Below are 27,649 nucleotides of genomic sequence, written 5' to 3' on the forward strand. Positions count from 1 at the left end.
GCCCAGACCTACACTCTTCCAGGAGGACTGCGAGTCTCCCCGAGGGGAGCCGGTCACCACCTCGCAGGCAGATGGCAGGCACGTTCCACAGCACTCGCCTTCGTGGAGAACGTAAGTGAAGCCCTGAAAACACACAAGGGGTGGAGCGTCAGGACAGGCCGGCAGCAAAGACAGGTGTTCTGGTCCACTCGGCAGCTGTACGGAACCCTGGGGCTTGCAGAGGGACAGCTAGACCGGATGTTTTCATCTCTGCCCTCCACCAGCCCCTCGATCATGCTAAGTGGTCAGGAAGCGTCACCCACTGAGTCACTATGGGTCTTACACCAGCCGAAGAGACACAAGCCTGCCCTCTGCAAACTTCCACTTAAGAAGAGCCAGTCCATGGGAGTAGTAAAGATGCTCAGAGCTCACTCAGAAGCAGCCGCTGCGCTGATGTTCATCACAGCCCAAATCTAGGGTCCCTCACTGACTGGGGGAGAACATTCCAGAAGCCTGGAGTCCCGGCTCTGCCCTAACAGGGCTAATTATCTGCACAACATGAGTGCCTTGACCCCAGGACCTCTCAGCAATGTGCAGAGCTGGGCTTCCCCAGGTCGTCACTTGACATTTACCTAGTAGTTTATGGGGCACAGTGAGACGAGACCCACTTTCCCCAGAAAGCCTGCCAGGGAGGCCAGCATCCTGCAAGTCTGAAGTCTGCCAGCCTATCCCCCCTCTTGGAGGTCCTCCAATCTGGTCAAAGCATCGGGAACTTGGATTGAAATCCTCCAATGAAAACTCTGAAGCGACGTACAAAGAACAGACAAAACGATGACATGTGAGGCTGTCCCAGGGGCCGAGGGACAAGAACCAGGGCTGTGCAGCATCTCGGAGAGAAGGGCGAACTGCAGCCGCAGCCGTTCGGGATTGGGGGGGGTACCACACTCGCTCTGCTCCCCAAGAGCGCTCACAAGCAGGGCCCAGTCAGAGGACGCACTCAACACTCGGTATCATCCCAGGTGGTGCCTCTCCCGGGGGAACACGAGGACCCCAGAGACCTGGCTCAACTTTGTAGCATCTCCACGGGACCTACTTACACCCCGACCTGCGTCACAGCGGTGCCCAGTGAGCTGCCCTCAGTCCTTGATCAGCGGAGAGCTAGTTAGTTATCGTGCACCTATGATGTACTAGGTGCTTTGGAGGCGCCAACAAATTAGGATACACTCGACACGCCCTCCGCCACGCCCTCCGCTACAAGGCAGGATACTCAAAATGGCACAAAAGAAACAGACACGAGGGAGCCTGGAACAGAGACATCGATGCCTTAGGGATCTAGAGTCACCCTTGGGCACCCCCCTCGGGGTGCTGAGTGGTCTGGATTTGTGCATACTCTATGTTTTCTGCTGCCTCCACCACGGGCAAATACACTGCGGGTTATGGGTGACCCAGGCTGGACGCCTGGTTCCCACAGCCCTACCTGCTTCTCGTGCTCAGGTGCTCCCGGCCACGCCCCCAGGTTCTGGGGCTGCCGACTTTGCAAGATTCCCCTCCACAGTTTCCTCCTGCACAACCAGGGCTCATCCTGTATTTTCATCTCTGTTTCTTTTCCCGTACTCCTCCAAACCCTCTAGCTTATATCTGTCCAAAACAGACATCTCAGACCTTTCTCCCTACCCTCTTCTCTATCCTGTTTTCACTGGTTTCCCAATTAAGAGTGGAACTGAGTAGGTCTGATATCCACCCAAGCTGGAAACAGATGCCACTGGAAAATAACTTCCTCACTGATTTAACAGCACAATTGCCACAGCTGAGACAGAGGTGGAGGCCTGGAGCGCTGGCCCCTGTCTCTTGGCCGGGTCGTCCTGGCCCTTACAACACCCGTGTGGCCAGCTGTACCAGCCTAGCAGCAGGGGCCCCGGCCTGGGAGTCAGGACACGCACGTGTCTGCTGGCTTCAGACGAGCCTCAGTGTAGTGGCCAATGGGAAGAACAGCCCTGCCTCTTCTTCCTTCTGGAGGGGTATCACGAGGATGAATAAAACATAATGGATTGCATTCAGTCGCTCAGAACACAGTTCCTGAAGCTACAATTTAGTCTGACTCCGGGGTCTAAGGGTCATAAGCCTTCAAAGAAAAACTCCTCTGAGGTTTATACAAAAGAGCAGGAATTCCTCTTGCTGTCAACGCAGAAGCAAGGCCATAGTACACCTATGAAACTCTTTGGGACACCAGCAACGCCCTTTGCTTATCTCACGTCACGTTTCCGATGTGAGCGTAGAGGATTAATTATGGAGCTGGTAGGGGAAAGCGTATTTCTGCAGACAGTGGCTTACAAAGGAAGAATCAGAGGGCGATGGTGGTAGTGTTCTTTTTTCTTTTTTCTTTTTTTTTTTTTGTCACAGCCTAGACAGCAAATGAATCCAGGTAAGTGAGCCTAAATGCCTCTGGAGTCTGACCCGAGCTGATCCTCTCCTCTACGAAGAATGAAGCCTGAGGCCGTTCCCTAAAGCTCCCACTTCAACACACAATACAGACCAAAGCCCAGCCTCCCTCAGCTGTAACTAAACCTCAGTGCTTCCTTCTCCTCCCAGAAGGTGTGAACATTCTGTCTCTAAGACAGGCCACTCCGCCACCCTAGAGCCATCATCCGGTCGAGAGTTCTGGACGTGGTACCCCCTGCCCTCATTTCTGACCTCGGGACCCACCATCTTCCTGAAGCCGCCTCCAGCGCCTTGGCCTCTAGACAGCCAGGTTCACACCCCGTGCCCTGCATTGATGGACCAGAGTGGGGACTGCACAGAGGACCCAGAGTCCACGGGCCGAGCTGAGCCCATCCATTTTCTTCTTGAGAAGTTCATCTCTGGAGCAACACAGATTGAACAGGTCTGACTGGACGGGGCGAACCCTGGACCTGAAAAGCCACACTGAGTTGAAGCCAGGTTCCATAAAGCCACGTGCAAATGAAGCTTCTGAGAAAGCGAAACGTCCTCCCAGGCCCACAGTGAGGAACCGGACGGATGGGCAGAGAGAAGCGGAGACAGGGGCTCACGGGACAAACGGAGAGAAAAGTGGTACAACCACGGGGCCCACCTGCACGCCCTGCACTTCGTTTCTGAGTGATCCCTGTCTTTCCTATAAATCCCCTTTCTATTTATTTTTAAATTTGTTTATTTATTTTTGGCTGCGTTGGGTCTTCGTTGCTGCGCGCGGGCTTTCTCTAGTTGTGGCGAGCGGGGGCTACTCTTCGTTGCGGTGCGCGGGCTTCTCATTGCGGTGGCTTCTCTTGTTGCGGAGCACGGGCTCTAGGCGCGCGGGCTTCAGTAGTTGTGGCGCGCAGGCTTCAGTAGTTGTGGCGCGCGGGCTTAGTTGCTCCGCGGCATGTGGGATCTTCCCGGACCAGGGCTCGAACCTGTGTCCCCTGCGTTGGCAGGTGGATTCTCAACCACTGCGCCACCTGGGAAGTCCCTCCCCCTCTTTTTATTTTAGCTAGCTTGAGTGGATTCCATTCTTTGCAATCAAAACTCCCTACCAAAACACAAAACATACTGGGGGCCCATTTTATAAAAACAACCTCTAAACACCACTCTCTTTACTTGATAGCAAGTTATTTCCACTGCCTCCCATGGCCTGTGGGAGGAGATGGAGACCGATTGGTTTCCAAAGCCTAGTGTTCCCCAAAGGCACACCTGGAACCACAGCATCATCCTCTCGCAAGGGGGCCGGCAGCCCTGCTTCTCCGCAGCATGAGCCAGGCAGGTAGTGCGCAGATGACCTGAACAGACTCCCCCATCCGTGGATTCACTCCCAGGCGCTCCCCTCCGTCACCAAACCACACACGCTTCCGAAAAGAAGCATCGAGAGGCTGCTCTGCACCGCGGTTACAAGAGCAACCGCTACACGCGTGCACTTGCCTGTGCTGCCTCCTCTGCTTCTATCATTATTTTCTACTGATAATGATGCAGTGATAATAGTAATGTAACTGGGCAGAACACCATGGAGCCTTCCTGGAACAGGTCTCCCCCCGTACCCTCTGCTTCAGCTCCTCTCTGAAGGACCTACGTAACAGTATTTGATGCACATTTCCTGAGTTGTTTTGCAGATGTGAAAACCCCCCACCAAAGGGAAGATGTTAACTACTGGGTGACCTGAGAGCGTAGCCCCAGGCCTCCTGGAGCCCAAGGACTGATCATGTTAACCCCTGTGACACCGCCCTGTCACCTCACCATCAGCCAGAGAACTGTGCACGAGCTGATCACAGACCCTGCGACCCCCGCTCCCTCACCTGGCTTTTAAAAAGGCTTTGCTGAAACCCTTCTGGGAGCTCGGGGGCTTTTAGAGCGCGAGCCGGCCGTCCCCTTGCACGGCCCTGCAATAAGCCTTTCTCTGCTCCAAACTCCGACGTTTGCATTTGGCCTCACGGCGCATCGGGCACGTGAACTTGCGCTAACAATAATAGCGTTAAACTAGCAAACAGAATTGAACCCACAGTACCCCCGCGGACTGTGGTTCCCTTTTTCTAGAGTCTGCTCAGCCTTCAATATGCAAGAATAAAGCTCCCCAGACACACAGGAGCCGTAGGGGCAGGCCTCCACACGAAGAATTAGAAACTGGACTGGGGGTTTCAAACCCCCAAATCATACCTCAAATTATAAACATGGCTCAACTTCGGTACCTCAGATGATAAACCTGGCCTGAAAACCCACCAACCGGTGTAGAAACACTACAGTACACGGACACGGGGGCCATCTCAGAAAATTCAGGACCTACGTCTGTACTAGGTGTAGGCTAAGGAGATGTCTGAAAAGGGAAGAGATAGATAGGGGGAAACATCAAGCCCTGTTTTCTAGGCAATTAATCCACATCTCTGCTTAGACCAACTCCCCAGCCCTGTGGACTCAAGACCGCACAGCAGACATGACTGCCAGCCAAGAACTGGTCACAGAAGGATGACAGCAATCCTCTCCTCATGCTCCTTTCCTTCACTCAGCCCCACTCCCCTCCTTGCCCCTCCCCTCTGGCCTGGAACCAGAGGTTCCTAAAGGGGCTTTCTTGCCTATTCCTGGGATCCCCTCCCCTACTTCCCTACCCTATTCCTCCCCCTTACCGGCCGGCAGCTGTCTCCACAGGCCTTCTGAGAGCACTGGGCCACACGCAGGCCCATCACGGCATCCTCCAGGTCCGTGCAGGTGCACACGTCACAGCCCTCCTCCCAGAACTGGCCCACGGGGTAGATGGTGCCTTGGTGGACACACACCTGTAGACACAAGGTTTCCGAGAGTGAAGTGACTCAGTTCATCTAAACAAGAGGTGAGTAAGCATCTACGGCGTGTTGGAAGCTACTCTAGGTGCTGAGACTACAGCAATAAATGAAAGCAACATAGTCTCTGCCCACGCGAAGGGATGCTTACATAGTAGAGCTTGCCCTCTTCCCTCCCCTGCCCACCTGCCTCAGGAAGGTTCACCCTGGGAGTGGCTCCTTTTGAGTCCCTCGAGGCCCTCAAGTGGGGATGTAACACACTGGCCGCCTTGACCCACTATCACTGCTGCCTTAACTGCATTTAACTCCTTCCTGTGTCACACGGAAAGCTGCACCCTAATTCTCAGACCCAGTAAATGTCCTTGAACTTGGAACCCACCCACGTATAGCCCTCTGTCCCATCAGGAGTGGCTGAAGGTGAGGGAAGGGTGGGCAGGGGTTATGAAGGAGTGTTCCCCTGATGCCCACCAATGACAAGGAATGTATCAAGAGAAGACAGAGCGTGAGATGTGTTTGAGAGACAAGGGATCCTGTCTGGAAGAACTGTAGGCTATGGAAGGAATGTGGGCCGTGAGATCCCAACGGTTGGTTACGATTAAGAATCGTAAAGCCTGGGATGCACGTGATACACACGCTCAGCCTTTATCTTCTAGGAATGAGGTACTGAAGAAACGCTTGGATCATGAGGTTTTAAATTACCCCAAGTGTGTCCTCTGAAGCTACGAACAGGTCTCCACGTTTATTCACATGGTAACGGGGCACATTTTTAAACCATTTTCCTACACCTGCTCAGTCTTCCCGCTTTTGTACAATGAACTCAGTGAATGAGACCCCCGGTTCTTGGATTAAGAAGCCCCCCTAAAAAGTGTTACCGCCCAGAATCCCACTTCTAGGAATCTATCCCAAAAGACACTCTGGCAAAAATACAAAATGACAGATGCAGAGCCTGTTGCAGCGTCACTAGTAACAGCAAAAGGCTGAAGCCACTCAACTGTGAGTCCACACGACTGAACCAAGATGCATCCTTGCCGTAGGTTACTAAGCTGTGGAAAGGAGTAAGGCAGATCTCCATATACGGACAGAGGATAACTCTACTATAAATTGTTAGATGAAAAAATACACATTCAAAACAGAATTTATAATATGCTACCCTTCTGGGGAGAAATAGGAAGCGATATAAATTTACAAAACTTGCTTATATTTTCAAAAAGAAAAATAGATGGGTACACCAATGAAAATGATAAATTATGAAGGGAGAGAAGGAGCGAGGTAGGGAAGGTGAGGGTAGAGGTGAGATTTCTGGGAGCGCATCGTTTTGTAATTTAGGTTTTAGAATCATTCACGCATTTCGAATCATCTATAGCACCCAGCCATGCTCAGAACATGGTAGCGTCTCTGTAAGTACCTCCTGAGCTAATTAGATTTAGGCTGAGATGGAATGCTGATGCCCCTTCACTGGGCCACACAGCACTCGTGTGGGCAGGAAGGCAAGTCTTCCACAGGAGGATGTGTACGGCCATCGTCCCAGCTGGAGCCGAGCAGCCCCTACCTTATCAGGGAGGCAGGTGGTGGTGGTGCAGCCGCAGTCGTTGGTGACGGTGGAGGCCAGGTACCCCAGTGGGCAGGTCACCGCCGAGCTGGTACAGTTGCAAACACACTTATACTCATCACAGCACTGGGTCTTCTGAAGGACCGGCGTCCGGTGCGGGGGACAGGAGGGCGGGGACGCCCTTGGGCATTCCTCCTTCCTGCAGGCTGAGGGGCAGCACGAGGTGATGCCCCGGTCCTGCCACACTGAGCCCTGCACTCAGCCTGGGTTCCTAAGCATTCAGCTACTATATAAGGTCCCAGGGAACTCTAGCCCCAGAATATTAAGTCAGAAACACACGGGAGCCCAGCTCAGGAGCTGAGGGATAGTCAATCATACCAAAAAGTGGTTAGTCTGCAGAAAAATAAGAAAACTAACCCAAAGGAGAAATATGAAGCTATTTTAATGGAGAAGCTAAGGCTGCTAGGCTCCACCACCTTCCCGGGCACATCTGGAAGGGGTGGGGTCCCTCCAGCTGCAGATACTCAGAGATGACTGGTGCAGAATCTCTAAGACCCAGCGAGCCCTGGGCACATAGGTACTGGTTAGCATTTTTATAAGCTGGTAGCTTATGAGATCCTATCCCCAACCTCAGTACCTGGAATAATAAATGACCTACAGTTTTAGGTCCTCCAACAATGATGAATGAAAAATGACAGCAATCTCGTCAAATCCACAATGCCCTTTTATCACTGCCAAATCCCATCCCATGCCTTTGCCTGTTCCCAGCTTTCTGCAGATACAACGTGTTCTCCCGCACTCGAGGGCTTTCATCTCAGAACTTGAGTGAGATTCTCAATCAACAGGATGAGAAATGGGTAGTGACTTAAAGTGGGTATTCTTAGTAACTAAATACAGAATTCAGCTTCTTGACATGTCCAGAAACTGTCTTTAGTCCAACCCTATGCTTAAATTGTAGTATTTAGAAATTAAATACATAAACATACAGAGGAAGAAAAATGTATAAATTTATTTGGGAATAAGATCCAGTGATTTGAACCAACCAAGGGTACATTCCTTCCCCTCCATGGCTTATGGGAGGTGGGAGAAAATAAAGATTACATCTGGAGGCTTCTTCATCTCAGGTCCAAATGCCACCTAATAAGCCCAAAAGGGGGATGCCTGCACCCCGTTCCCCATCGTAGCCTGCGGCTGGGAGGAGTCTTAGGGCGTTCAGTCCACGTGTGACCCTGACCCCTTTGTTCTAGACACACCCCAAGCCCAGACTCAGCTCACTAGAATACAGGATGCCTTCCCAGACCAGGGGACAGTGACTGCACCGCCCGTCCTCACCCACGGAGGGAGAACTTACAGCAGGTGAAGTTGGGTCTGCACTCGCCGGGGTTGGTCAGTGTAGGCTGGAGGCCACCTTCGCAGTGAGGCACCGGGGGCAGGTCACAGCTCACCAGGTCACACACTGAGGGCCCAGAGAGAGAGAGACGTGCACTCAGAATTCAGCGAGGCTACTCTTGTGCTAGTGAGTGGCTCCCTACACTACATTCCTACTCACGCAGACCTTCACTGTTTCACATATGTGATGATGATAAATTGAAGGCAGAGCTAGAGATGGAGATAGAGGAAAAGATACAGGAAGATGAAAAGAGGGGAAGAGATGGAGATACACGGACAGGGAGGGGGCGGGGGGAGGTGATGATAGATAGACAGACAGATGATAGATAAATAGATAGATAGATGATAGATACATAGATAGGTAGAGAGATAGGAAGATAAATAGATAGATAGATAATAGATAGATACATAGGTAGATAGGAAGATAGATAGGTAGATAATAGACAGATAGATGATAGATACATAGATAGATAGATGATTGATAGATAGATAAATAGACAGTAGATAGATAATAGATAGAAAGATGATAGATAGGAAGGTAGATAGACAGATAGATAGATGTTGATTACTCTTGTCATCTGCAGGGACTCCAGATCTCGGCCAATCACATGAACCCTCTAGACCTCAGGATCATCTTCTGTAAGGTGGGCAGTCTACCTCACAGGGTCGGTCTATTGATGTCTTGAAATAATGAAGGCAAAGTGCCTGGCACGTTGGAGAAGCTTCAAAATGTCCATAAAATGAGGGCTTTGAACTAAATGACCCCCAGTTCCCTCCACTGTTAACATCTTAAGACCTATTTTTACTAAATTGTTCTCCAGTCAGATTCGCCCCTCACTCCTGCCCCGCCACATAAGGCTTCTCTTTATCCCTGCTAAATTTCATCAGCCTAAAGCAATGTCTCAGATGATTTCTTTTTTAGATCCTCAGACTGTCTTGATCTATCTGCTCTCCCTCAAAGGTTTCATCGCCTCAAACTTCACAAGCCTGTGCTTTATGTCTTCATCTGTACAATTAACAAATGCCTGTGACAGGACGGGGACAAAGCACTAGAGACTTCCTGCCATGTTTCTCAGAATTCCATCAGCTCTGGATTCATTTAATTTTACCGTTATTCAGCCCATTATTCACGATGCAGGTTGCAGGCCTATAATGAAACCCTTTGACAAATAACGTGTTGAAGTCAAGGTGCCCATGTGTGGCCTTTTCTACAGTTACTCTGGCATAACTGGCTCTGCAGTAAATCCCTTGCACCTCCCCCACCAGTGGTTACCCCATTCTTTTATTTTTGGGGTATCGTTGATAACAATATTACATGTTTCAGGAGTACAGCACAGCGATTCACAATTTTTAAAGGTTATACTCCGTTTATAGTTGTTATAAAATACTGACTATGTTCCCTGTGCTGTACAATATACCCTGGTAGCTTATTTATTTTATACACAGTAGTTTGTACCTCTTACTCCCCTGCCCCTACCTTGCCCCTCCCCCCCCCCACTGGTAACCGCTAGTTTGTTCCCTACACCTGGGTCTGCTTCTTGTTATCGTCACCAGCCTGTTGTATTTTCAGGTTCCACATGTAAGCGCGTCAGACAGCGTCTGTCTGTCTGTCTGACTTCTTTCACTGAGCATAATACCCTCCAAGTCCATCCATGTCGCTGCAAGTGGCAAAATCTTATTCCTTTTCATGCCTGAGTAGTACTCCATTGCATGTATGTACCACATCTTCATTATCCATTCATCTGTTTTGTGGGGGGGGGGGTCCTATTTTTTGGCCACGCCACGCAGCACTCGGGATCTTAGTTCCCCAACAAGGGATCGAACCTGTGCCCCCCGCGATGGAAGCATGGAGTCTTAACCACTGGACCACCAGGGAATTCCCTATCCACTCATCTGTTGATGGTCGCTTAGGTTGCTTCCATATCTTGGCTGTTGCAAATAATGTTGCTGTGAACATTGCACCCCATTCTTTTTTAATGCTTTCAAAACTTAATTTAATAAGTCAGAGCAGAATCTTTCTAGGAAACAAATCCTTTTTTCCAGAGGCTACTCTTTCTAGGTTTTGGAAAATCCACACCCTGCTCCTGACCACGAGCCCCTTCAGCACCACCACCTTGGCCCCCTCTCCCCAGAGTGGGGCTGGGGTTGGACCCCGAGAAATGCCACGGGTGACACATACCACACTCGTACTCGGGGCAGCACTGCTGCGTGCTCTGCCGGAGACGGGCCACCTCGCACGGGCCGCACGCAGGCGCTGGGGAAGAAGAGGCCGCGGAGGTCAGAGAAAGAGATGGCAGTACCCACTGCAGACTCTCGGTGACGGGAACCAGCCAGGCCCGCTGACGAATGAGTCTCCCGGTGTGTCCTGCTGTCCCCTCAGACACACCCTCGGGAGAACAAGGCTGAGGGCCAAGGAGGGGACAGCAGGGCAGGCACACACACACACACACACGCACACGCACACGCACACGCACACGCACACGCACACGCACACACCCGCCCCCGAGAGCTCTACCCCCGTGCAGAAAGGGGAGCCCAGCCCGGCGAGGCAAGGAGGGTGGGGCTGGCGTGGGGAATCCACGTGTGGATCTGGTCCACCAGGTCTGAAGACAGGGCGGCCTCGGGGCCTGGCGGGAGCCCTGAGGGAGGGGCCTCACCTCGGGCTGTGGGGCAGGGCTGTGTCGTGCAGTTGACCTTCCGCCCGCTGAGGCACGTGCAGATCTGGCAGGGCTGGTGGTCTGGGACCCACGTTTCCAGAAGCTGAGGGAGAACGAGGTTCAGAGAGGGCCCAGGAGTTCCTGGAAGTTGGGTCCCCCCACCCCTGGCTCTGTCTCCCTGGGGGACACCCAGTGCCCGAGCCCCGCCTGGGTCAGAGCTGCGCAGATGAACCAAGACAAGCTGACAGATGCTGAGGACCCTGCGGAGGAGGCAGCTGGAGAGGCCTGGGGCGCCTGGGGCACCCACACTGCTTCGTACACTCGGGGGAGGGGCAAGCCCCAGGTCTCAGGAAACATGGAGATTTCATCACAGCCCTTCTGATGGTGACACTAAAACAAAGCAAGGCGAGAAAATGAGGACTCCCGTGTCACCCCGCCAGCCACTTCCCAGGCCAAAGGAGAAGCTGGGCTGCAGCTTGAGAAAGATGCCACTCATTTCTGCAATGGACTTAAGACTACGTGGCAGGAGGAGCTGAAGGGGGGACAGCAGGACTCTCAGAACCCTCACATTGTTGGGACTGGTGGTGACATTCCAGACCAGGGTGCAGTTTCCAGGTGAGGGTCACCAGGGCAGCAGGCATCCCCACTGCACAAGGGCTTCAGAGTCAGGAAGCCCCCCAACTCCTACGTCGGTCGGCTTCACCCTCCGTGCCACTGCCCGGTTTCCTCCCAGGCGAGGGGAGGGCCCCCCAGCCTGCCTCCCAGGACTATGCAAGAAGCAGGAGGCTGTGCAGAGCACAGATGGGACTGCAGAGCCAGGACTGGGTCCCTTTAGGCTCGGTCAAGCTGAGGAAATAGGACTTGCCCGTGAAAAGGTGAATGAGATCACGGAATACTACTCAGCCACGGAAACAAACTACGGAACGTACAGTGTGGATGGATCTCGAGAGTATTACGTTGAGCGAAAGAAGCCAAGCAAAGAAGGAGTAATACTGCATGAGTCCATTTACATAAAATTCCAGAAAATGTAAACGGATCTATAGTGACAGAAAGCAGACCAGTTGTTGCCTAGGGATGGAGGTGGGGACTGGGGGTGTATTAAACAGGGGCATCAGGGAACTTTCGCAGGTGATGGAAATTTCATTATCTTCATCGTGATGACGGTTTTTACAGATGAATGAACTTGTCAAAATTCATCAGATCGTGGGCTTCCCTGGTGGTGCAGTGGTTGAGAGTCCGCCTGCCGATGCAGGGGATGCGGGTTCGTGCCCCGGTCCGGGAAGATCCCACGTGCCGCGGAGCGGCGGGGCCCGTGAGCCATGGCCGCTGAGCCTGCATGTCCGGAGCCTGTGCTCCGCAGCGGAAGAGGCCACAACAGTGAGAGGCCCGCGTACCACAAAAAAAAAAAAAAAACCACAAAAAAATTCATCAGATCGTACATTTATATTTGGCGCTGTTTACTGTCTGTGAACTCTCCATAAAGGTGATTTTTAAAATAAAAAAAGAGTGCCAGGAGTGCAAAAGAAGAGTTCACTAGGGCTGTGGGCTCCAGAGAGGCCTCACATCCTTGGGGATGTGGCCACTGCAGGAGGCTGTGCTTAACCTGGCGGGCAGGGTGCAGCCCTGAGGTCCTGTAAGCAGGACCCGCCTCAGAGGGAAGAAAGTTCAACAAGGACAGGCCTTGAGCGGGTGGAGACCGGGGACGAGGACCAGGAAACAGAACAGAGGCTGCAGCGGCTACGATTCCAGCTTCTCCAAGGGGCTGGGAAGACCCAGGGAGGGGCACATGGACAGGCGAGGCTGGGCAGAGCGGAGGAAGGCGGGGGGACTCACACATCTCCCCAGGCCTCTCTGTTCTGCCTCTTCCCTGCTCTTTTACGCGGACGGTGATGCCAAGAAAACCATAAATCAAGGGATTTATATTTAGACGTTTAAACGGCAAAAGTGATGAGATAAGAACGGAGATATATATTTATATATTAGGGGTTTCTTTTCTCTCTTTTTTTTTTTTTTTTTTGGTTGCACTGGGTCTTAGTTGCAGCATGCAGACTCCTTAGTCGTGGCATGTGAGCTCTTAGTTGCAGCATGCACGTGGGACCTAGTTCCCTGATCAGGAATCGAACCCGGATCCCCTGCATTGGGAGCGCAGAGTCTTTTACACTGAGCCACCAGGGAAGTCCCTTTTTTTCTCTTTTTAAAATGAACTCCAGACATCTAAAATTCAAGAACGAATTATACAGCTTTCCAACTCTCCTTGGCAACATCACAATAGATGACCAAAAGCAGGTGTTAAACGTCCTCTTCCAGGGATTTCCATTTTCCCAGGAAGCTTTAATGAGGCAGGTCACAGAATCTATGGCCCTGAAAAAGAGCCCTGGCTGGCAAAGGCTAAGCTTCTAAAAGCACCCGTGGCCAGCCTTACAGCAGTACCCCTGGCGCATTATGCAGCCAATCGGCCAGCAGAGGGCACTCCTGCATCAGGACAGGCCAACTCCAGGCAGCCCTGTCTCAGCCCCCAGGTTCCAGGGCCTGGTGCAGGACTGTTACCTGGACAGAACAGGTAAGCGAGCTGGCTGGAGTTAAAGATTAAATAAAGATGACAGGAGAACGACCTGCAGAGAATGCAGCAAGGGAAAACTGAAGTCTTCAGAGCCCAAGGTCAAAGCAGGTACTCAGGTACAGGTACAAAGCAAGTCACCAGGCACTGCCCACCCCCGCCAGGATCTGAGGGAAGATGCAAATTAAATGTCAGCGCTGAGCCGCTACAGAACAGAGAGGAGACGAGGCTCAGCAGACCGTCTGGGTGATGCAGGCAATCCCCAGTGGAGCTGAAGCAGCGCTTGCCCAGCACAGTGTGGGGGTGTGGGCAAGGCGGGACAGCCCATGCATGGCCCCAGATCCCTTTAGAGCCGGCTACAAAGGCAGAGTACATTTTGTAAAATACACAAGAGATATGGAAACTGGTAAATAGTCTGCCCTTCCAAAATTACCACAGGAGATTTCTACCTTGGATTATTTCCCCGAAGAAAAGTTTTCTGGGCTTTATTTTTCAGTTTCAAGAAAATTCACTTAATGAAAATGTCCTTCATATTAGATTTTTATTCCCTCTCTACTTTGAAAGTCAAAGCTGGACTGGCTGGATATTTGTCTTCGTCCGTTTAAACTATATTTTCTGAAATAACTAAAAACGGCTGTGTTCCCTTCCTAGTTTTTTATTAACTAACTTTATGTCGCTTGATTTTAGAATGTATTTATCAGACTGTATCTATGTCAAAATACTGCACTATTTGGTTGCCCTCTTCACTTCATACACCTCAGATGCATATTCCCATGTGTGGGACTGAAGGGGCAGGGAGCAGGGAAAAGGGTCAGAGAGGAGGAGGGGGGAAGGGGGCAGAGACCCTAGGATGAAATTCACAAGCCTCCTGCCCTCGGGTCCCTGCAGACACCCGACTCACAGAGAGCCAGAAATGCAAACCTGAGCTTCCTTCTGATCGCCAGGATGCCAAGGAAGCGGGCAGAGACCATTTCTGACTGCCTCTGAGAGCACCTTGCCACCAACGGCAAAACCAGCCTGAAATGACCACTGGGTGTCTGCACCCCAGGGCAATGGTACACGTCATCTGCGCCCAGCGGGAGCCCAGGAGCTGTGCACGTCAGGGAGAGCCGTGTAAGGTTTTGTCAACTCTTTGGGGGAACATTATGGTACCGGCAGTTACTTAATTTGGCCAGCTGAAATATGGCAGTAGAGCGCGACTGGGCTTCTTTCCTGGTTCACCTATTACACTGTGAGAACAAAAGGGATCCACTGGGCTAAAGCCCAGCGACAGAACAGGGCCGGTGGGACCATCCAGGTAATCGCCTCATTGGTGCCATGCTCACACGGACACCCAGTCAGCTCAGAGTTTAGCTCCCAGTTCCCGTGAGACCAGTGGCAGGGCTTGGACACTATAGGGTGACCTGGTGTAGTGCATAGGGTCTTTTTAAATCACCTCTTGTCATCTGAGCCTCAGTTTCCCATTCAGAGGGACATGTAATAATTACCCTATGGAGCTCTGGGGAGAATCAAATGAAATGGTCCATTTCCTAGCTTCTGATGGCAGGGACAGAATAGTGTAATCCTGGAATGACTGTTTTCATCATTCTCCAGTTGGTTAGCTAGCTTCACCATGTGTTCTCCCAGTTCTGATTAAATACAGTGTTAAGTCACCTGACCTGGTCCACTTAGTGATGAAGGTCTTCCTTGGTGATGATGGAGATGTTAGGTCTTGAGCGCAGCCCATGGTCATAGAACACATCCTCCTTTGCTAGAAGCCAAATGTGCTGCCCCTCTACCAGGCTCTGTGGTATCACTGCCAGTTTGAAAGGCAGGACCACTGCCCACACTCACAGGTCCACAGACACACACCGCCCCAGGTACTACGACACACACATTGGCAACTTTGAAGAGATATGACTGCCATCTGAGTCCAAGATGAGCGAGTTTGGTAAATAAATAACCTTTCAAAATAATGATTCCTAAAAGGCTAAGAGAACTGATGACTTGATGACTCAGTGACTTCCAAGAAGATCAGCCCAAAGGGGACCTAGCAAAAGGGAAATTTCATGTATCGAAAAGAGCAAGCTCTTTGGAATCAGACAGAGCTTCAAATACTAACTCCAACTCCCAACCCCATCTCCTACGAACTGCATCCATGGGCAAGGTACCAAGCTCTCTAAGCCCTCATTTTCTCATAGGTGTTTTGTGAGTATTTATGAGAGGGGATGCTACACACACACACACACACACACACACACAATTCTATAGTCTAATAAGTCTGAGAAGCAAAAACTTGCAAGGTACATTAGCATATCAAAAGCTCTAAAGAATCCTGCAATAAAGAAACCTGTCTAACTTGCTTAGCCGGTGTTTTTTAAAACCTCTTGACCACAGGTAACTGTCAATACCTTGCCTGCTAAACACACCTTTGAAAAACGTTGAAATAATGAATATATAGTGCTTAATACAATGTAAGGTACCTAATATATCTTAATAATGGTAGACATCACCATATAAAATATTCTTTTCCCATCCCCTCCTGGGTTCCTAGCATTCTACTACGATGGATATGATAAATATAGTAATGGTAGCAATGTGTCGTTACACTCTGGTGTTTGATCACACAGCTAACCCTAACAGATCCGGGTTCTGAACCAAGATGTGTCTGACCCCAAAGCCGTTATGCCGTACTGTCTTTCCATCCCTCGGGGACTCCCCCCCCCCCGGAGAGCAGAGCCCTTCAGCCGAGGTTAGAAGGGGCCAATCACGGTGAACACTTCCCCCTACCGGCCCCACGGGGGGCGAGAGGCCAGGGTTCCTACCTGGTGCCGGATCCCATCGTCGCTGACGCACTGGGTGCAGGCCTCCTCGGGGACACAGCTGCCTTCCAGCAGCACGTGGTGCAGGGGGCAGAAGCAGCCTTCTGAGGGATGGTCCCCACAGGAGCTCGAGTTGCCCTCACATTGGCGGGGGCAGCCGCGCTCACAGTGGTTGTAGACCAGGGATGACGGGCACGGCACAGCTGCAGACAGAGAAGGGGGTCACCCTCAAGGGTCTGCACCAACCAGAGGGAAGTGGTTCAGCTTCAAGGCAGTTGATCATCTAACAAACTTGCCGGGGCAGAAACTGCTAGTTTCCACCAATTTTCATTCTCTCCATCTTTCATAGAAATAGACCTTCAAGCCGGGCACGTGACCACTCAGAATAAAGACTACATTTCCCAACTCCCTTGCAACTAAGTGCAGTCATGTGATTACATGCTGACCAATGACCTGTAAGAGCAAGTGTAGACTCTTAACAGCAGTTTCTAAGGATCATTTTTTGAAAGACAGCTGCGTCTCTGGCCCTTTTCCTTCCTTCCCCTCATCCCGCCCCTTGGAACCGGATGTGATGCCCAGAGCTCCATCTTAAACCGTGAGGAAAAGGCACACCCAACTGAGGACGGAGCCAAGAACCAGAATCCACTTCAAGACCCAGAAAGAGCTGGGGCTGCCTCCCTCTGACCAGCTGTGTGACACAGAATTTTATTTCTCTCTTACTTGTAGCCAAATTTAATCCCAACTGACGATGTGAACCTGTGTATCCTTAGGAAGTTCTATGGTTCTTTTCTTTGAATACACATATATTTAATGCTTCGAAAATTCTCTTAACCTTAAGTAAGGAATCCACAGGGAAGGCTGCCCTGGGAGAAAAGCTACAAAGTGATCCACTTCTCCCACTCTGGTCCTGCTCAACCCCTTCCTCACATTTTCACGGTGCCAAGGCAGGTGGTAGAGAAGGTTTCCAAGGATTTAGAGCACCAAAGACTTTCCTATAAATGCACGACAAATTGCCTGGAAGTAGACAAATTAATAAGCAGAGAAGGTGTGACCGGTAACTCAGAAACTGACATTTTCCCCTTAATCTGCAGGTAGGTTGAAAGGAGACTGTGTCATCCACGGGGACTCGGAAAACCAGAGCCCCAAAGACACCTGGGGGTTATCTAGTCCAACTATCTCATTCCAAGATGCAGAAACTGAGGTCCAGAAAGACTAAGGAAATAGCTGATGACCAGCTGAGCTGGGGCTAGGATGCCCAAGTCCTCCAGCCCCAGTTAAAGCTGTGACAGCATTATAATAATAAACTCGGAGACTCTGAGATGCCTGTACACATTGATCTCCCTCAAAAAAAAAAAAAAAAAAAAGGGCAGGGATTACATTAGAAACTGAGGATGCTGAAGTTCAGTGCTCTTATCACTCCAACACCCCCTGAGAGCAGGAGCCATGTCTGATCCAGCTTGGTGTCCCTGACATGTTAAATATGAAATGCATGCCAAGTCCAAGTAAGGAAGCTGACCTTGGGAGGTGTCTACACTAGCAATCCTGTGGTGTTTGTAATGAAGAAGCTTCTTGGTATTCAAATGGCAAAATTCCACTCACACTTCAAAATCCTGCTAAGGCATGGGCTGCTCTGTGAGCCTTTGCTGAAGCCTGGTGCCATTCCAACTTCGAGGTGACCGACTGCTCAGTCTGTACTTTGCTGTTGCCGGGATGTGTCTCATACATTAAAATCACATTTGTATGACCTGCAGAACTACTGCTAGAAAGGACCATGCTCTCATTTACATAGAAATTCATTACATAGAAATTCTATGTTCAAATTACTTATACATCTACCATCTTATTTGATCCTGAATGGAATCCTAGGAAACAGGAAATCCAGAGGTTTTGATCTTCATTGCCCAGATAAAGAACGTGAGGCCCAGAGAGGCTGAGGAGGTCCCCCATTCGTTGGTCTTCACAGCGTTTGGGGGTGCCTAAGGAGACTCACCACAGAAATCGGGGGTTCTCCAGTCGACACACACCCCCTTGGTCCGACAGAGGTGGGCATAAGAGGCAATGGCCTCACACACTTGCTCCTGGTGGCAACTGTCCTGCTGGCAGATGGCGTGAAATGTGGCCGGGGCAAGGACCGCGTGGCACTCGGCAAACAGCTCCGAGAGGAGGACCTGGCAGTGGGAGCCCCTGGAGATGGGACATGGCTCCTCGGGACCCAGCAGGCATGTCTGCCCCGGCTTCTGCACCGTCCACTCCTGGACCAGCGTCTTCCAGTCTGAGGTGACTGTGCCATCCCTCAGCATGAAGTCATTGGCCCCATTCTCATCACAGATGCCTAGAGAAGCAAGGAAAGACATGGTTAGGAGCCCAGGGTGCCAACCCCTTGATGCCGGAGACCTGGCCATTCTTCATCACCGCCAGCGTCTGCACCTTACTACTGGACCCAGAAATAGCAGTGTCCAAGGGCCCTGAGGATAGGGCAAGGAGGGTTTATGTCAGGGAGGAGGGTCAGAAGATATTCTTACCACAGAGACCGTACATCTTTGAGGCAAAGGTCTTGGGGCTCAGCTGCAGCTGGAACTCGTTGTTTTGTGGGGTGAAGGTGAGGATGTGGCCCAGATGGTTGAGTCTGACCTCATACATAATGGCACCGTAGACACTGACCTCCATGTCCCCACCCACATAAGGGGCAGAGACCAGCCTCCCATTCACCACCACCTGCCCAAAGAAGAAAACCACCCATCAGTAGTCAGGGCAACAAGGAATCCTAGGGTTTCACTCTTAGCCGCTTTCCAAAGTTCCTGACAGTTCCTACACATTCACCCCACTCAAGTCCACTGTTATCCACAAACCCGGACATTTGCCAGCAGCTCTTCGAAGACAAAGGAGCTTTGCAGAGCTTGGCAAAACAGTGGACTCTTATAACACTGAACAGACAGCCATGCATCTGGAACCCGAAAGCCCAGGGATTAAGAGGAACCTTGAGTCACTCTACAGGGAAGATGACTCCTCAAGAAAAGCTGGGGAAGTTGCTTACTTGCCAACTGGTCAGCACCCTATCTCCAGGAGCAGCTAATAGGACTACTTTAAGCATTTGACCTGATTCGATTGACTAGCTCTTTGGAGGCCCCACAATATATCTTATCAAACCTATTAAAATATACTCACATCCCACAATGAATATAATTTTTGCTGTAAAAATTTTAGAAGGCTTTTTATCCTTTTTTTTTTTTTTTTTTTTGCGGTACACGGGCCTCTCACTGTTGTGGCCTCTCCTCACTGGTGTGGCCTCTTGCGGAGCACAGGCTCCAGACGCGCAGGCTCAGCAGCCATGGCTCACGGGCCCAGCCGCTCTGCGGCACGTGGGATCTTCCCGGACCGGGGCACGAACCCGTGTCCCCTGCATCGGCAGGCGGACTCTCAACCACTGCGCCACCAGGGAAGCCCGCTTTTTATCCTTTTGATTTTTATATTTTTGTCTGTGAGCTACTCATTTAACATATGACGAGCTGTGATTTTTCAGCAATCACTGTGCACGTTCAAGAATTCTTGCAAGAGGAGAACATCTAACCCATAAGCCGCTTTCACGAAATGAAATATTTACGATTTCTAAATGAACGTGTAAAGAAGTTGGCATAAAGCAACCTCTTGTAAACATTTAATCAAACATTTATTTTTTATCAGTTTTGCAGTTTTCTTTTTGAATCTTGGGTCCACACATTTTGTTTGGGCCCAGAATATTTTCATACGCCCTAAATATTTTCCTTTGGAAGGTTCGCGGGCCCTGGGTACAGGGCACGTAATGCCTGCTGGGCAAACAGCCTGGTGTCACCCCCATTCTTCTACCAGTGCCAGAAACTGGCACGACATTCATCACAATGTAATGCTATCGAAAATGGACCCTTTCTTCCAAATCTGGACCCAAAACAACATGAAATTACACCACGAGGGAGATAGCAATGAGCCCCTCCTACAAAGGTGGCGCTCTGCTCACGGGGCAGGAGGCCGAGTCCACAACAGGGGCACCAGCTAAAACCGGCTGCCACCGGGTCCATGTGGCTTCCCCAAGGGTCTGCCGCTGCCACGCTACAGGACTCACAGAAAGCACCTCCTACCTCCATGTTGCTGCGGAGCTCAACGGAGACACCGTTATGCTTCACCTCGATGGACTTCATGCAGGCCTGCCTTGCCCTGGCGCTGCAGGCGTCATTATGGAGCAGGACCTCCAGGTCTTGCTCCTTGTTGTGAAATAAGACGTATGAGCAGTTGCCAGTCAGCTTGAAATTCTGTCCATCAAAGGTCACGATGTGCCGAGTAGAGCTGCCAGTGCAGACACCTGGACGGAGAGAGCAAAGGATGGATATGACCTGCCCAGACTTCCTCTCCTATCTCCTCTGCTCTCTTTGGACTGACAGGGAGACTTGCGAGTACATCTTTCCATAGACTTCTGACATTGAAAACCATGTGAATGCTTCACATACGAAAACAAAGAGAATCAGCTAGGATGGCAGGAAGGAAAATTCAAAATGGAAAGAAACAGATACGATTAAAAGAATAATGTAGGTAATGAATAACGTAAGCACACAGAAGGGAGCGGGGAAACCAGCCTAAATAACTTTGGGGAAAAACTTACTATATACCCAGAGGCTAACGACAAAAAGAATTGTGCACAAATGTGTACTCTAGTTAGTAGATCTGTTTTTCATAAAGGTATTGGTTAGCAGTCCTGAAACTGCTTTACGTGTATTCTGTGTAGGGTCTACAGAGGAATGATGGCCCAGGGTTGTTCTAAAAGTGATCCTGGGCTTCCCTCGTGGCGCGGTGGTTGAGAGTCCGCCTCCGACGCAGGGGACACGGGTTCGTGCCCCGGTCTGGGAAGATCCCACATGCCGCAGAGCGGCTGGGCCCGTGAGCCATGGCCGCTGAGCCTGCGCGTCCGGAGCCTGTGCTCCGCAACGGGAAAGGCCACAACAGTGAGAGGCCCGCGTACCGCAAAAAAAAAAAAAATAGTGATCCTAAGTGAACTTCTGCTACACAGTAAGGAGGACGTCAAAAGAGAGAAAGAAAGAGAGCCTGTGAGGGGTTGGATGCAAAAACAAACAAATAAATAAACAAAAAAAAATAACAAAACAAAACAAAAAACCCAGAAGGATGGCAGGGTGAAGCAGCAGACAGCGAAAGAATATAGAATATGCAACTGATATCAAAGGACCACTCCTGAGAGCTGGTAAGAAAATGCAGCTGCCTTAAACACCTGCCAGGCCGGTGAGTGCAGGGCCTCCCACAGAAGCACCAGTCATATAAGAACTTTGAGAGGCCACTTCCAGCTCCTCCCTCTCTGGGCTCCAAGCTGGAGGGAGGCTGACTACACCCCTTTCCCAGAGGCCAGGAGCCCACACAGGGATTAGGGAGGTGTTTCAACTCCAACTCAAGTTCGAAGTCTTGATTATTACCTGAGAGTGGGCATCTAATTACCAAATTGAGACCGTGTTTTACGACTTAAAGCAACCATAGAACTCTTTATAAATAAACAGAAATCATATGAGGTCTGATAGAGTTCTCATCCAGGCAAAAAGGAACTTTATCCCACTCAATAAATTCTAAAGGGAGAGTGAGATACAAGATACGGTTTTGATTTCAGCCCGCAAGTGGTGTCTGTTCATCATAATCAACTCGATCCGTCCACTGCTGAGCAGGGATTGCCATAAGCAAACATTTCTCCCAACCATGAGACAGAGGGCTAGGCCACCCCACAGACAAACGCTCCCCACAGGTCTGCATGTGATGGAGCTGACTAGGTCCTCCTATTAAACCAGGCCACCGTGATGGTACACCCTGCATCCAGCGCTCAAACCCCTACAGGTATGATGGGGGCTTCTCTCTCACTGCTGTCCCTGCACTGCCTGGACCCCCTAAGGGTGACTCGTCAACAGCCAAGCTGAGCACTGACCTCAGAAAATCCATTCTTCCTTCTGGTTATGATTATCTGGGGCAGTGCCCTCCAAAAGGCACAGGAAGGGAACAGGGAGCCCTGGGACTGCATGGAAACACGTCCCAAGGTCACGAGAGGGAGGGAACACGGGTGGAGGGGGAAACGGGCTTCTGGTCTACCTCTCTGCACAGCCAAGCGAAAAGCACTGCCCCTCGAACACCGTCCAAGCTGGAGAAGCAGAGGACTCACAGGGGCAGGTCCAGCGGCAGCCACAGGCCTCTTCCACCCTGATCGGGGACTGGCTGTTGGGACAGGAAGGCCGCAGCTGCTGGTCACAGTTGACCCGGTGACTATTCAGCAAGGTCTGGCCATCTGGCAGGCAGGTCACCGTGTGGCACTGATCCGGCAAGGTCCAGATGTCCCCGGGCTGCAGAGAAAGAACCAGGTTCAGGCAGGGAATGGAATGAGGCACTTCAACACCCACCAGGCAACTGACCCCCTTGGAAAACAGAGAGACTAGGCCTTGGGCCTAAATGGCAGGGAGACAGGATACAGACATAGCATTTACAGGCGGATCCACCCCAACCACAACCAAAATTTAAAAAAAGAGGCTATAATGGTAAGAGGGAGAATTGGACCCAGACCAAAGGAGGAAAAGTTCACCAGGGGAATGAGGGCCCCAAATATACATTCCTGATCTTTCCTTCAAAGTCAACGGAAATGAACGTACCCTCCTCTCATTCCCGTCCTCATCCACGCAAACACTGATGAACCCTGAAACAGACACAAGCAAGATCTCTGCTCCCACCCACCATCCAGAAATTCCGAGCCCTTTACTCGGCTACCTGGCTGGTCCTCGAAGCTGGATTAACTCTGAAAAGAACGTGAGTGGGTTTAGCAGTGAGGATGCAGGTACAGGAGATTAGGAGGACGTCATCCCGTGGTTCTTTGTGGTTAGTAGTCGTTACAGTGACACAACAGTGATAATATGGCAACAACCACAGTCAGTATCTCCTTGTCCTCTTTTGTATATAGATCAGTGCCTAGTGAGAGGAGGAAGATGCAGCAAGAGGCTGAAAACTTAAAAGAGATCAAGGTTCCTACCCGGAGAGCTATCGTCTATCAAGAAAGGGCAATAACTCTGTAGTAGGTTTAGGCTCACAGCTAATTACATTAGGAAAATATAGAAAACCAGGTTTTAAAAAAAGCATGTACGGTAAAAATAAAAAGTTCCTAACCTTAAATTAACTTAAACTATGGTAGTTTGATGTTATATTCTATGTTATTGTATTTCTTTTTTTTTAATCTTTTCAGTTTCGTATTTTATTGAAGTATAGTTGATTTACAATATTGTGTTAGTTTCAGGTGTACAGCAAAGGGACTGTTATTTTTTTTCAGATTATCTTCCATTATAGATTATTACAAGATATTAGATGTAATTCCTTGTGCTAGACGGTAAATCCCTGTTGCTTTTCTAAAGCCCTTTATACCCATGCTGACGGTGAGTGCGGGGCATGGGGAAGAGGTCCCTGATCTAAGGGTGTTGGAGTTCCCTGCCTCTGTCTTCCACTTCTTTGACCAAGAGCTCTGTGCTCAAGTTAGCATGGACAGTAAGGATGGACGGAGGTCTATACACAGAGAACTTTCTGGTAACCCCTTGGAGGTTTGCCTTACGACCTTCCACGAGTAGACACTTACACGTCCCGGCCTATAACACAAACTTACTTCAAGGCCAAATCTTGTATAGGAGAACCTCTGAGTCTCTAGATGGGTTCAGTTGCTTTTGTTTCTGTTTTGAGGGGGATAAGAAAAACATGCCAAGACTCACCAGAGCACAGCTTGTGGAGGAAGGAATTGCCCAGGGCGACCATGGTGGGGAGGTCTTCGATCCGCTGGAGCTGCACCACGTTGGAGCTGGCCCCTGGGCCCGCCAAGATCCTCAGCTGGGCCAAGTCATACCCGTCTCCAATCCCAATGGGGAACACTGCCACTCCTAGGGTTACAGAGGAGCAAGAAAGGGTCTGTGTCAGCCTTTGGCCAGGTGGGCTCAAAATGCGCTGGCCTGAAGCTACACCCAGCGTGTGCACAGAGCCTCATGTTTTCCAAACTGGCCACTCACACCGACCCTGGGAGGAGGGCATTCAGTCAATCAACAAACGTTAGTGAGGTCCTGCTCTGTGTCAGGTACTATTCTAAGCAGTGAGGATACTGTAAACCAAGCAGATCAAGTCCTGGCCTCATGGAGCTTACACTGGGGAGAGACAGACAACACACACACAAGTAAGTAAATATCTAGTATTTCAGACCTGGATAAGTGCTTAGGAAAAAACAAGATGGGGTAAGGAAGATAAGAGTTACTACGGGAGGGGTGAGGGTTATTGTTTCATACAGGATGGTTGGAGATGTGTGCGGTGAAAAGATGAAGGGCAGAAGGAGCCAAGAGGATATCCCGAGCACAGAGACAGTGCGTGCAAAGGCCCTGGGGCAGAAAATTGGCTGCACAGTCCAGGGAGGCCAGAGCAGAGAAAGCGGGAGAGGGACACAGATCATGCAGAGCTTCAGAGGCCGCGGGAAGGACGAAACATGTTCTCTGAATGAAATGGGAGCCAGCCGAGACTTGAGAGCAGAGGAGTGACGTGGGTGAGCTGACTTCAATGTTTAAAGGGTCACTGCAGCTGCTCTGCTGATTGTGAACTTTGGGGGCAAGGATAGAAGCTCGCAGAAAGCTGTTCCAGGTAGAAAGCTATTACAGTAATCCAGGTGAGAGGTGATGGGGGCTTGAACTAGGAGACAGTGGTGCAGGTGGTATGCAGGTGATATGGCGTGGTGGCATTCTCAGTGTATTTTGAAGATGGAACTATAGTTTGTTGATGGACTGGATGGACGTATGGGAGAAATAGAGGAATTAAGGACGCTGAGGCTTTTGGCCTGAGCAACTGGAAGGATGGAACCGCCATTTTCCTAAGATGGGAAAGACTGTAAGAAGAGGGGATTTGGATGTGAGGGTCAGTAATTCAGTTTATGCTGAGTTGCCTGTTGGAACATCTAGGTGGAGATGTTCTAATTCCTAATCCAGACTGGAGATAGGAATTCTTAAGTCAATCGTGCATAAATGTATCTAGACGAATGACACAGAATGAGACCACCCAGGAGGTGAGTGTAAGAAGAGAAGAGAAAATGTCAGTCACAGGGCTTAGCCCGGGGTACGTGCGTCTACAGGTGAGAAACAGGCTTTGAATGGTTCAGTGATGTGCCCTGGATCGTGCCTGTTTCCTCCAGACCACAGCTGCTTCCTTTCTCGATGAAAGACTTTCTTTGGATTCTTGATACTAAAGGAGAAAAGTCTCCATCATAAAATTACCCCAATTAGTTCTCCAGAAAGTTCTAGGTATTTGCAGTTTGCTTACGATTAGAGCTAAGTTTCTGCTAGCAGCTTTTCACCTTTTCTAAGCTGGTTGTATCACCCCAACGTACATCCTTTCAGGGTCCTTTTCCCCAAAATAATAGGTTTCATCAATAGGTCACATTCATTCATTTAACAAACGTTAAATGGTCACCTATTCTGTGCATCGTGCACAGACGATACAAAAATAAGCAAGCTTTTGCCCGTGCCTTCAAAGAATCCCTAGCTTGTGCAAGAAACAGATATCTAACATAAAAACAACGTGGTTTGCACATTTTGAGTCGTTCCAATGGTACAGAAAAGGAGTGAACAACTCTCGGGAAGACATCAGAGGAGAGACAGAGCGGGGTTTTGAAAGATGAGCCACTCTCCCGGGGGCACAGGAAGGTGTCACGTCATGTCATCCCACTCACCCAGCCCCCCACCAGCGCGACACTGCCTGCCCCGGCTCACGTGCTGTTGCTGTTCACAGCACAAGCTCTCATAGGCACCGAGGCTCGGGCACACCTGCATCCGTCCCCTTCCTAAAGCAGCAGCCTTGGTCTCCTGTCCATCCTGCACCCCCAAGCCCCTTAGGCTGCTACTGGACAGGGGCTCAGAATACAGGAAGGTCTCCGACGGCTCTCAAAGCCCCAAAATGTATCACTCTAGCCTCAGAGTAGAGAGAGGCTAAGGACACCACAGGCGTGGGGGTATGACCCAGCCCTCAACGCAGAGGGAATATTTGGAGAGGTTAAAAGGTACAGTCAAGGTCTTCCCTGGTGGTGCAGTGGTTAAGAATCCGCCAGCCAATGCAGGGGACACGGGTTCGAGCCCTGGTCCGGGAAGATCTCACATGCCGCGGAACAACTAAGCCCGTGAGCCACAACTACTGAAGTCCACGCGCCTAGAGCCCTCGAGCCACAACTACTGCGCCTGCGTGTCACAACTACTGAAGTCCGCATGCCTAGAGCCCGTGCTCTGCAACAAGAAAAGCCACCACAGTGAGAAGCCCGAGCACTGCAATGAAGAGTAGCCCCCGCTCGCCGCAACTAGAGAAAGCCCGCGCGCAGCAACGAAGACCCAACGCGGCCATAAATAAATAAGTAAATAAATAAAATACATTTATAAAAATAAAGTTACAGTTGAAAGCATGCAGACACATGAAGGATAAACACACATTTATTACTGCTTGGTTTCCAAATAACACAGGGATTGGGCAATTTCCCGCTGCTTGAAACCAGGCCCCATGTGGGTATTAAGTATTCAAAATCAGCCAGGACGTCGCAAAGTAACCGCCGCCCACTCTGAACCCGCTAGCAGTTTGCGGGCGCAGGACTGCACCCCCGACACTTACGGTTGGATCTGGCGGCAGCGGCGGCCTCACCCACTGAGTCCGTGGAAGTGCCCATGACCAGGATGACCACCGCCTTCGAGGCTTCAGGCCTGGCACCGTGGACTTGGGATGTGACATAGCGCACTGCAAAGCCCAACGCGTTCCCTGGAAGAGAGAACGGGCCACACAGTCAGTCCTGATGCGGGGAAGGTGGGTGTGAGGCCGGCTGAGCATCCTGCCTCCAGGGGGAGCCTTAGGTCATCGAAACGGAGTAACTCAGAGACTCAGAGAGTCTCACACACAAGTGAGATCGATCGGGAAGAGCACCTTGGCCCTTGGTTTACAGGGAAGAAAACGAAGGCCAAGGAGCCAAGGGGCCGGCCGGGGTTAACCGGTCACTTACACCAAGAACTGGGGCCAGACGCGGCCCCTGAACCCCAGCCCGCCAGCGCGTTACCGATTTGGCTGGGGCCTCCCTCCTGCTGCATGTGGTCCACAAGGCTCAGTAAGTGGGTCTTCTCCAGGGGCACGGTCCACGGCACATCGATGGTGGTGATACTTCCGTACTGGAGCACCGACACCTGGGTGAGCTGAGGGCCTGACAGGAGAGGAAGCACAGAAGTCACACTTTGAATCAGGAAGAGCCCCTGAAAGCGCCCCTTCGGGCGCCTCACTCACCTATATTGGCTCTTGAGATGAAAGCCTTGGCAAAACTCTTCATTTCGTCAAAGTAAGAAGCTGGAAAGCTGGAGGAGCCGTCCAGGAGGAGGACCACATCCAGGGGCTGGCTGCAGTCTGCAAGGAGAGCAGAGGGG

The 27,649-nt window shown here is 50.7% G+C and overlaps 1 protein-coding gene across 5 annotated transcripts in view; it reads right to left on the minus strand.

Annotated features, from left to right (window-relative positions):
* VWF (von Willebrand factor) overlaps positions 1 to 27,649 on the minus strand; it is a 144,941-nt gene that overhangs the window by 16,061 nt on the left and 101,231 nt on the right. For 4 of the 5 annotated variants that reach the window (XM_004279025.3, XM_033404274.2, XM_049694497.1 and 1 more), the window contains 16 exons: positions 27,513 to 27,629; positions 27,292 to 27,432; positions 26,856 to 26,999; positions 23,945 to 24,109; positions 22,847 to 22,890; positions 22,366 to 22,543; positions 20,300 to 20,520; positions 18,710 to 18,902; positions 18,178 to 18,519; positions 16,191 to 16,390; positions 10,830 to 10,932; positions 10,352 to 10,426; positions 8,135 to 8,239; positions 6,784 to 6,989; positions 5,082 to 5,231; positions 13 to 123 (listed from right to left, as the gene is read on the minus strand). In XM_004279025.3, coding sequence (XP_004279073.1) covers positions 13 to 123; positions 5,082 to 5,231; positions 6,784 to 6,989; positions 8,135 to 8,239; positions 10,352 to 10,426; positions 10,830 to 10,932; positions 16,191 to 16,390; positions 18,178 to 18,519; positions 18,710 to 18,902; positions 20,300 to 20,520; positions 22,366 to 22,543; positions 22,847 to 22,890; positions 23,945 to 24,109; positions 26,856 to 26,999; positions 27,292 to 27,432; positions 27,513 to 27,629 — 2,495 coding nt within the window. Of the gene's footprint in view, positions 1 to 12; positions 124 to 5,081; positions 5,232 to 6,783; positions 6,990 to 8,134; positions 8,240 to 10,351; positions 10,427 to 10,829; positions 10,933 to 15,044; positions 15,416 to 16,190; positions 16,391 to 18,177; positions 18,520 to 18,709; positions 18,903 to 20,299; positions 20,521 to 22,365; positions 22,544 to 22,846; positions 22,891 to 23,944; positions 24,110 to 26,855; positions 27,000 to 27,291; positions 27,433 to 27,512; positions 27,630 to 27,649 lie in introns of those variants that run through there. The other variant, XR_004476449.2, reaches the window with a different exon arrangement.

Source organism: Orcinus orca, chromosome 11 (genome assembly GCF_937001465.1).
Source record: "Orcinus orca chromosome 11, mOrcOrc1.1, whole genome shotgun sequence".
Taxonomy (NCBI): Eukaryota; Metazoa; Chordata; class Mammalia; order Artiodactyla; family Delphinidae; genus Orcinus; species Orcinus orca.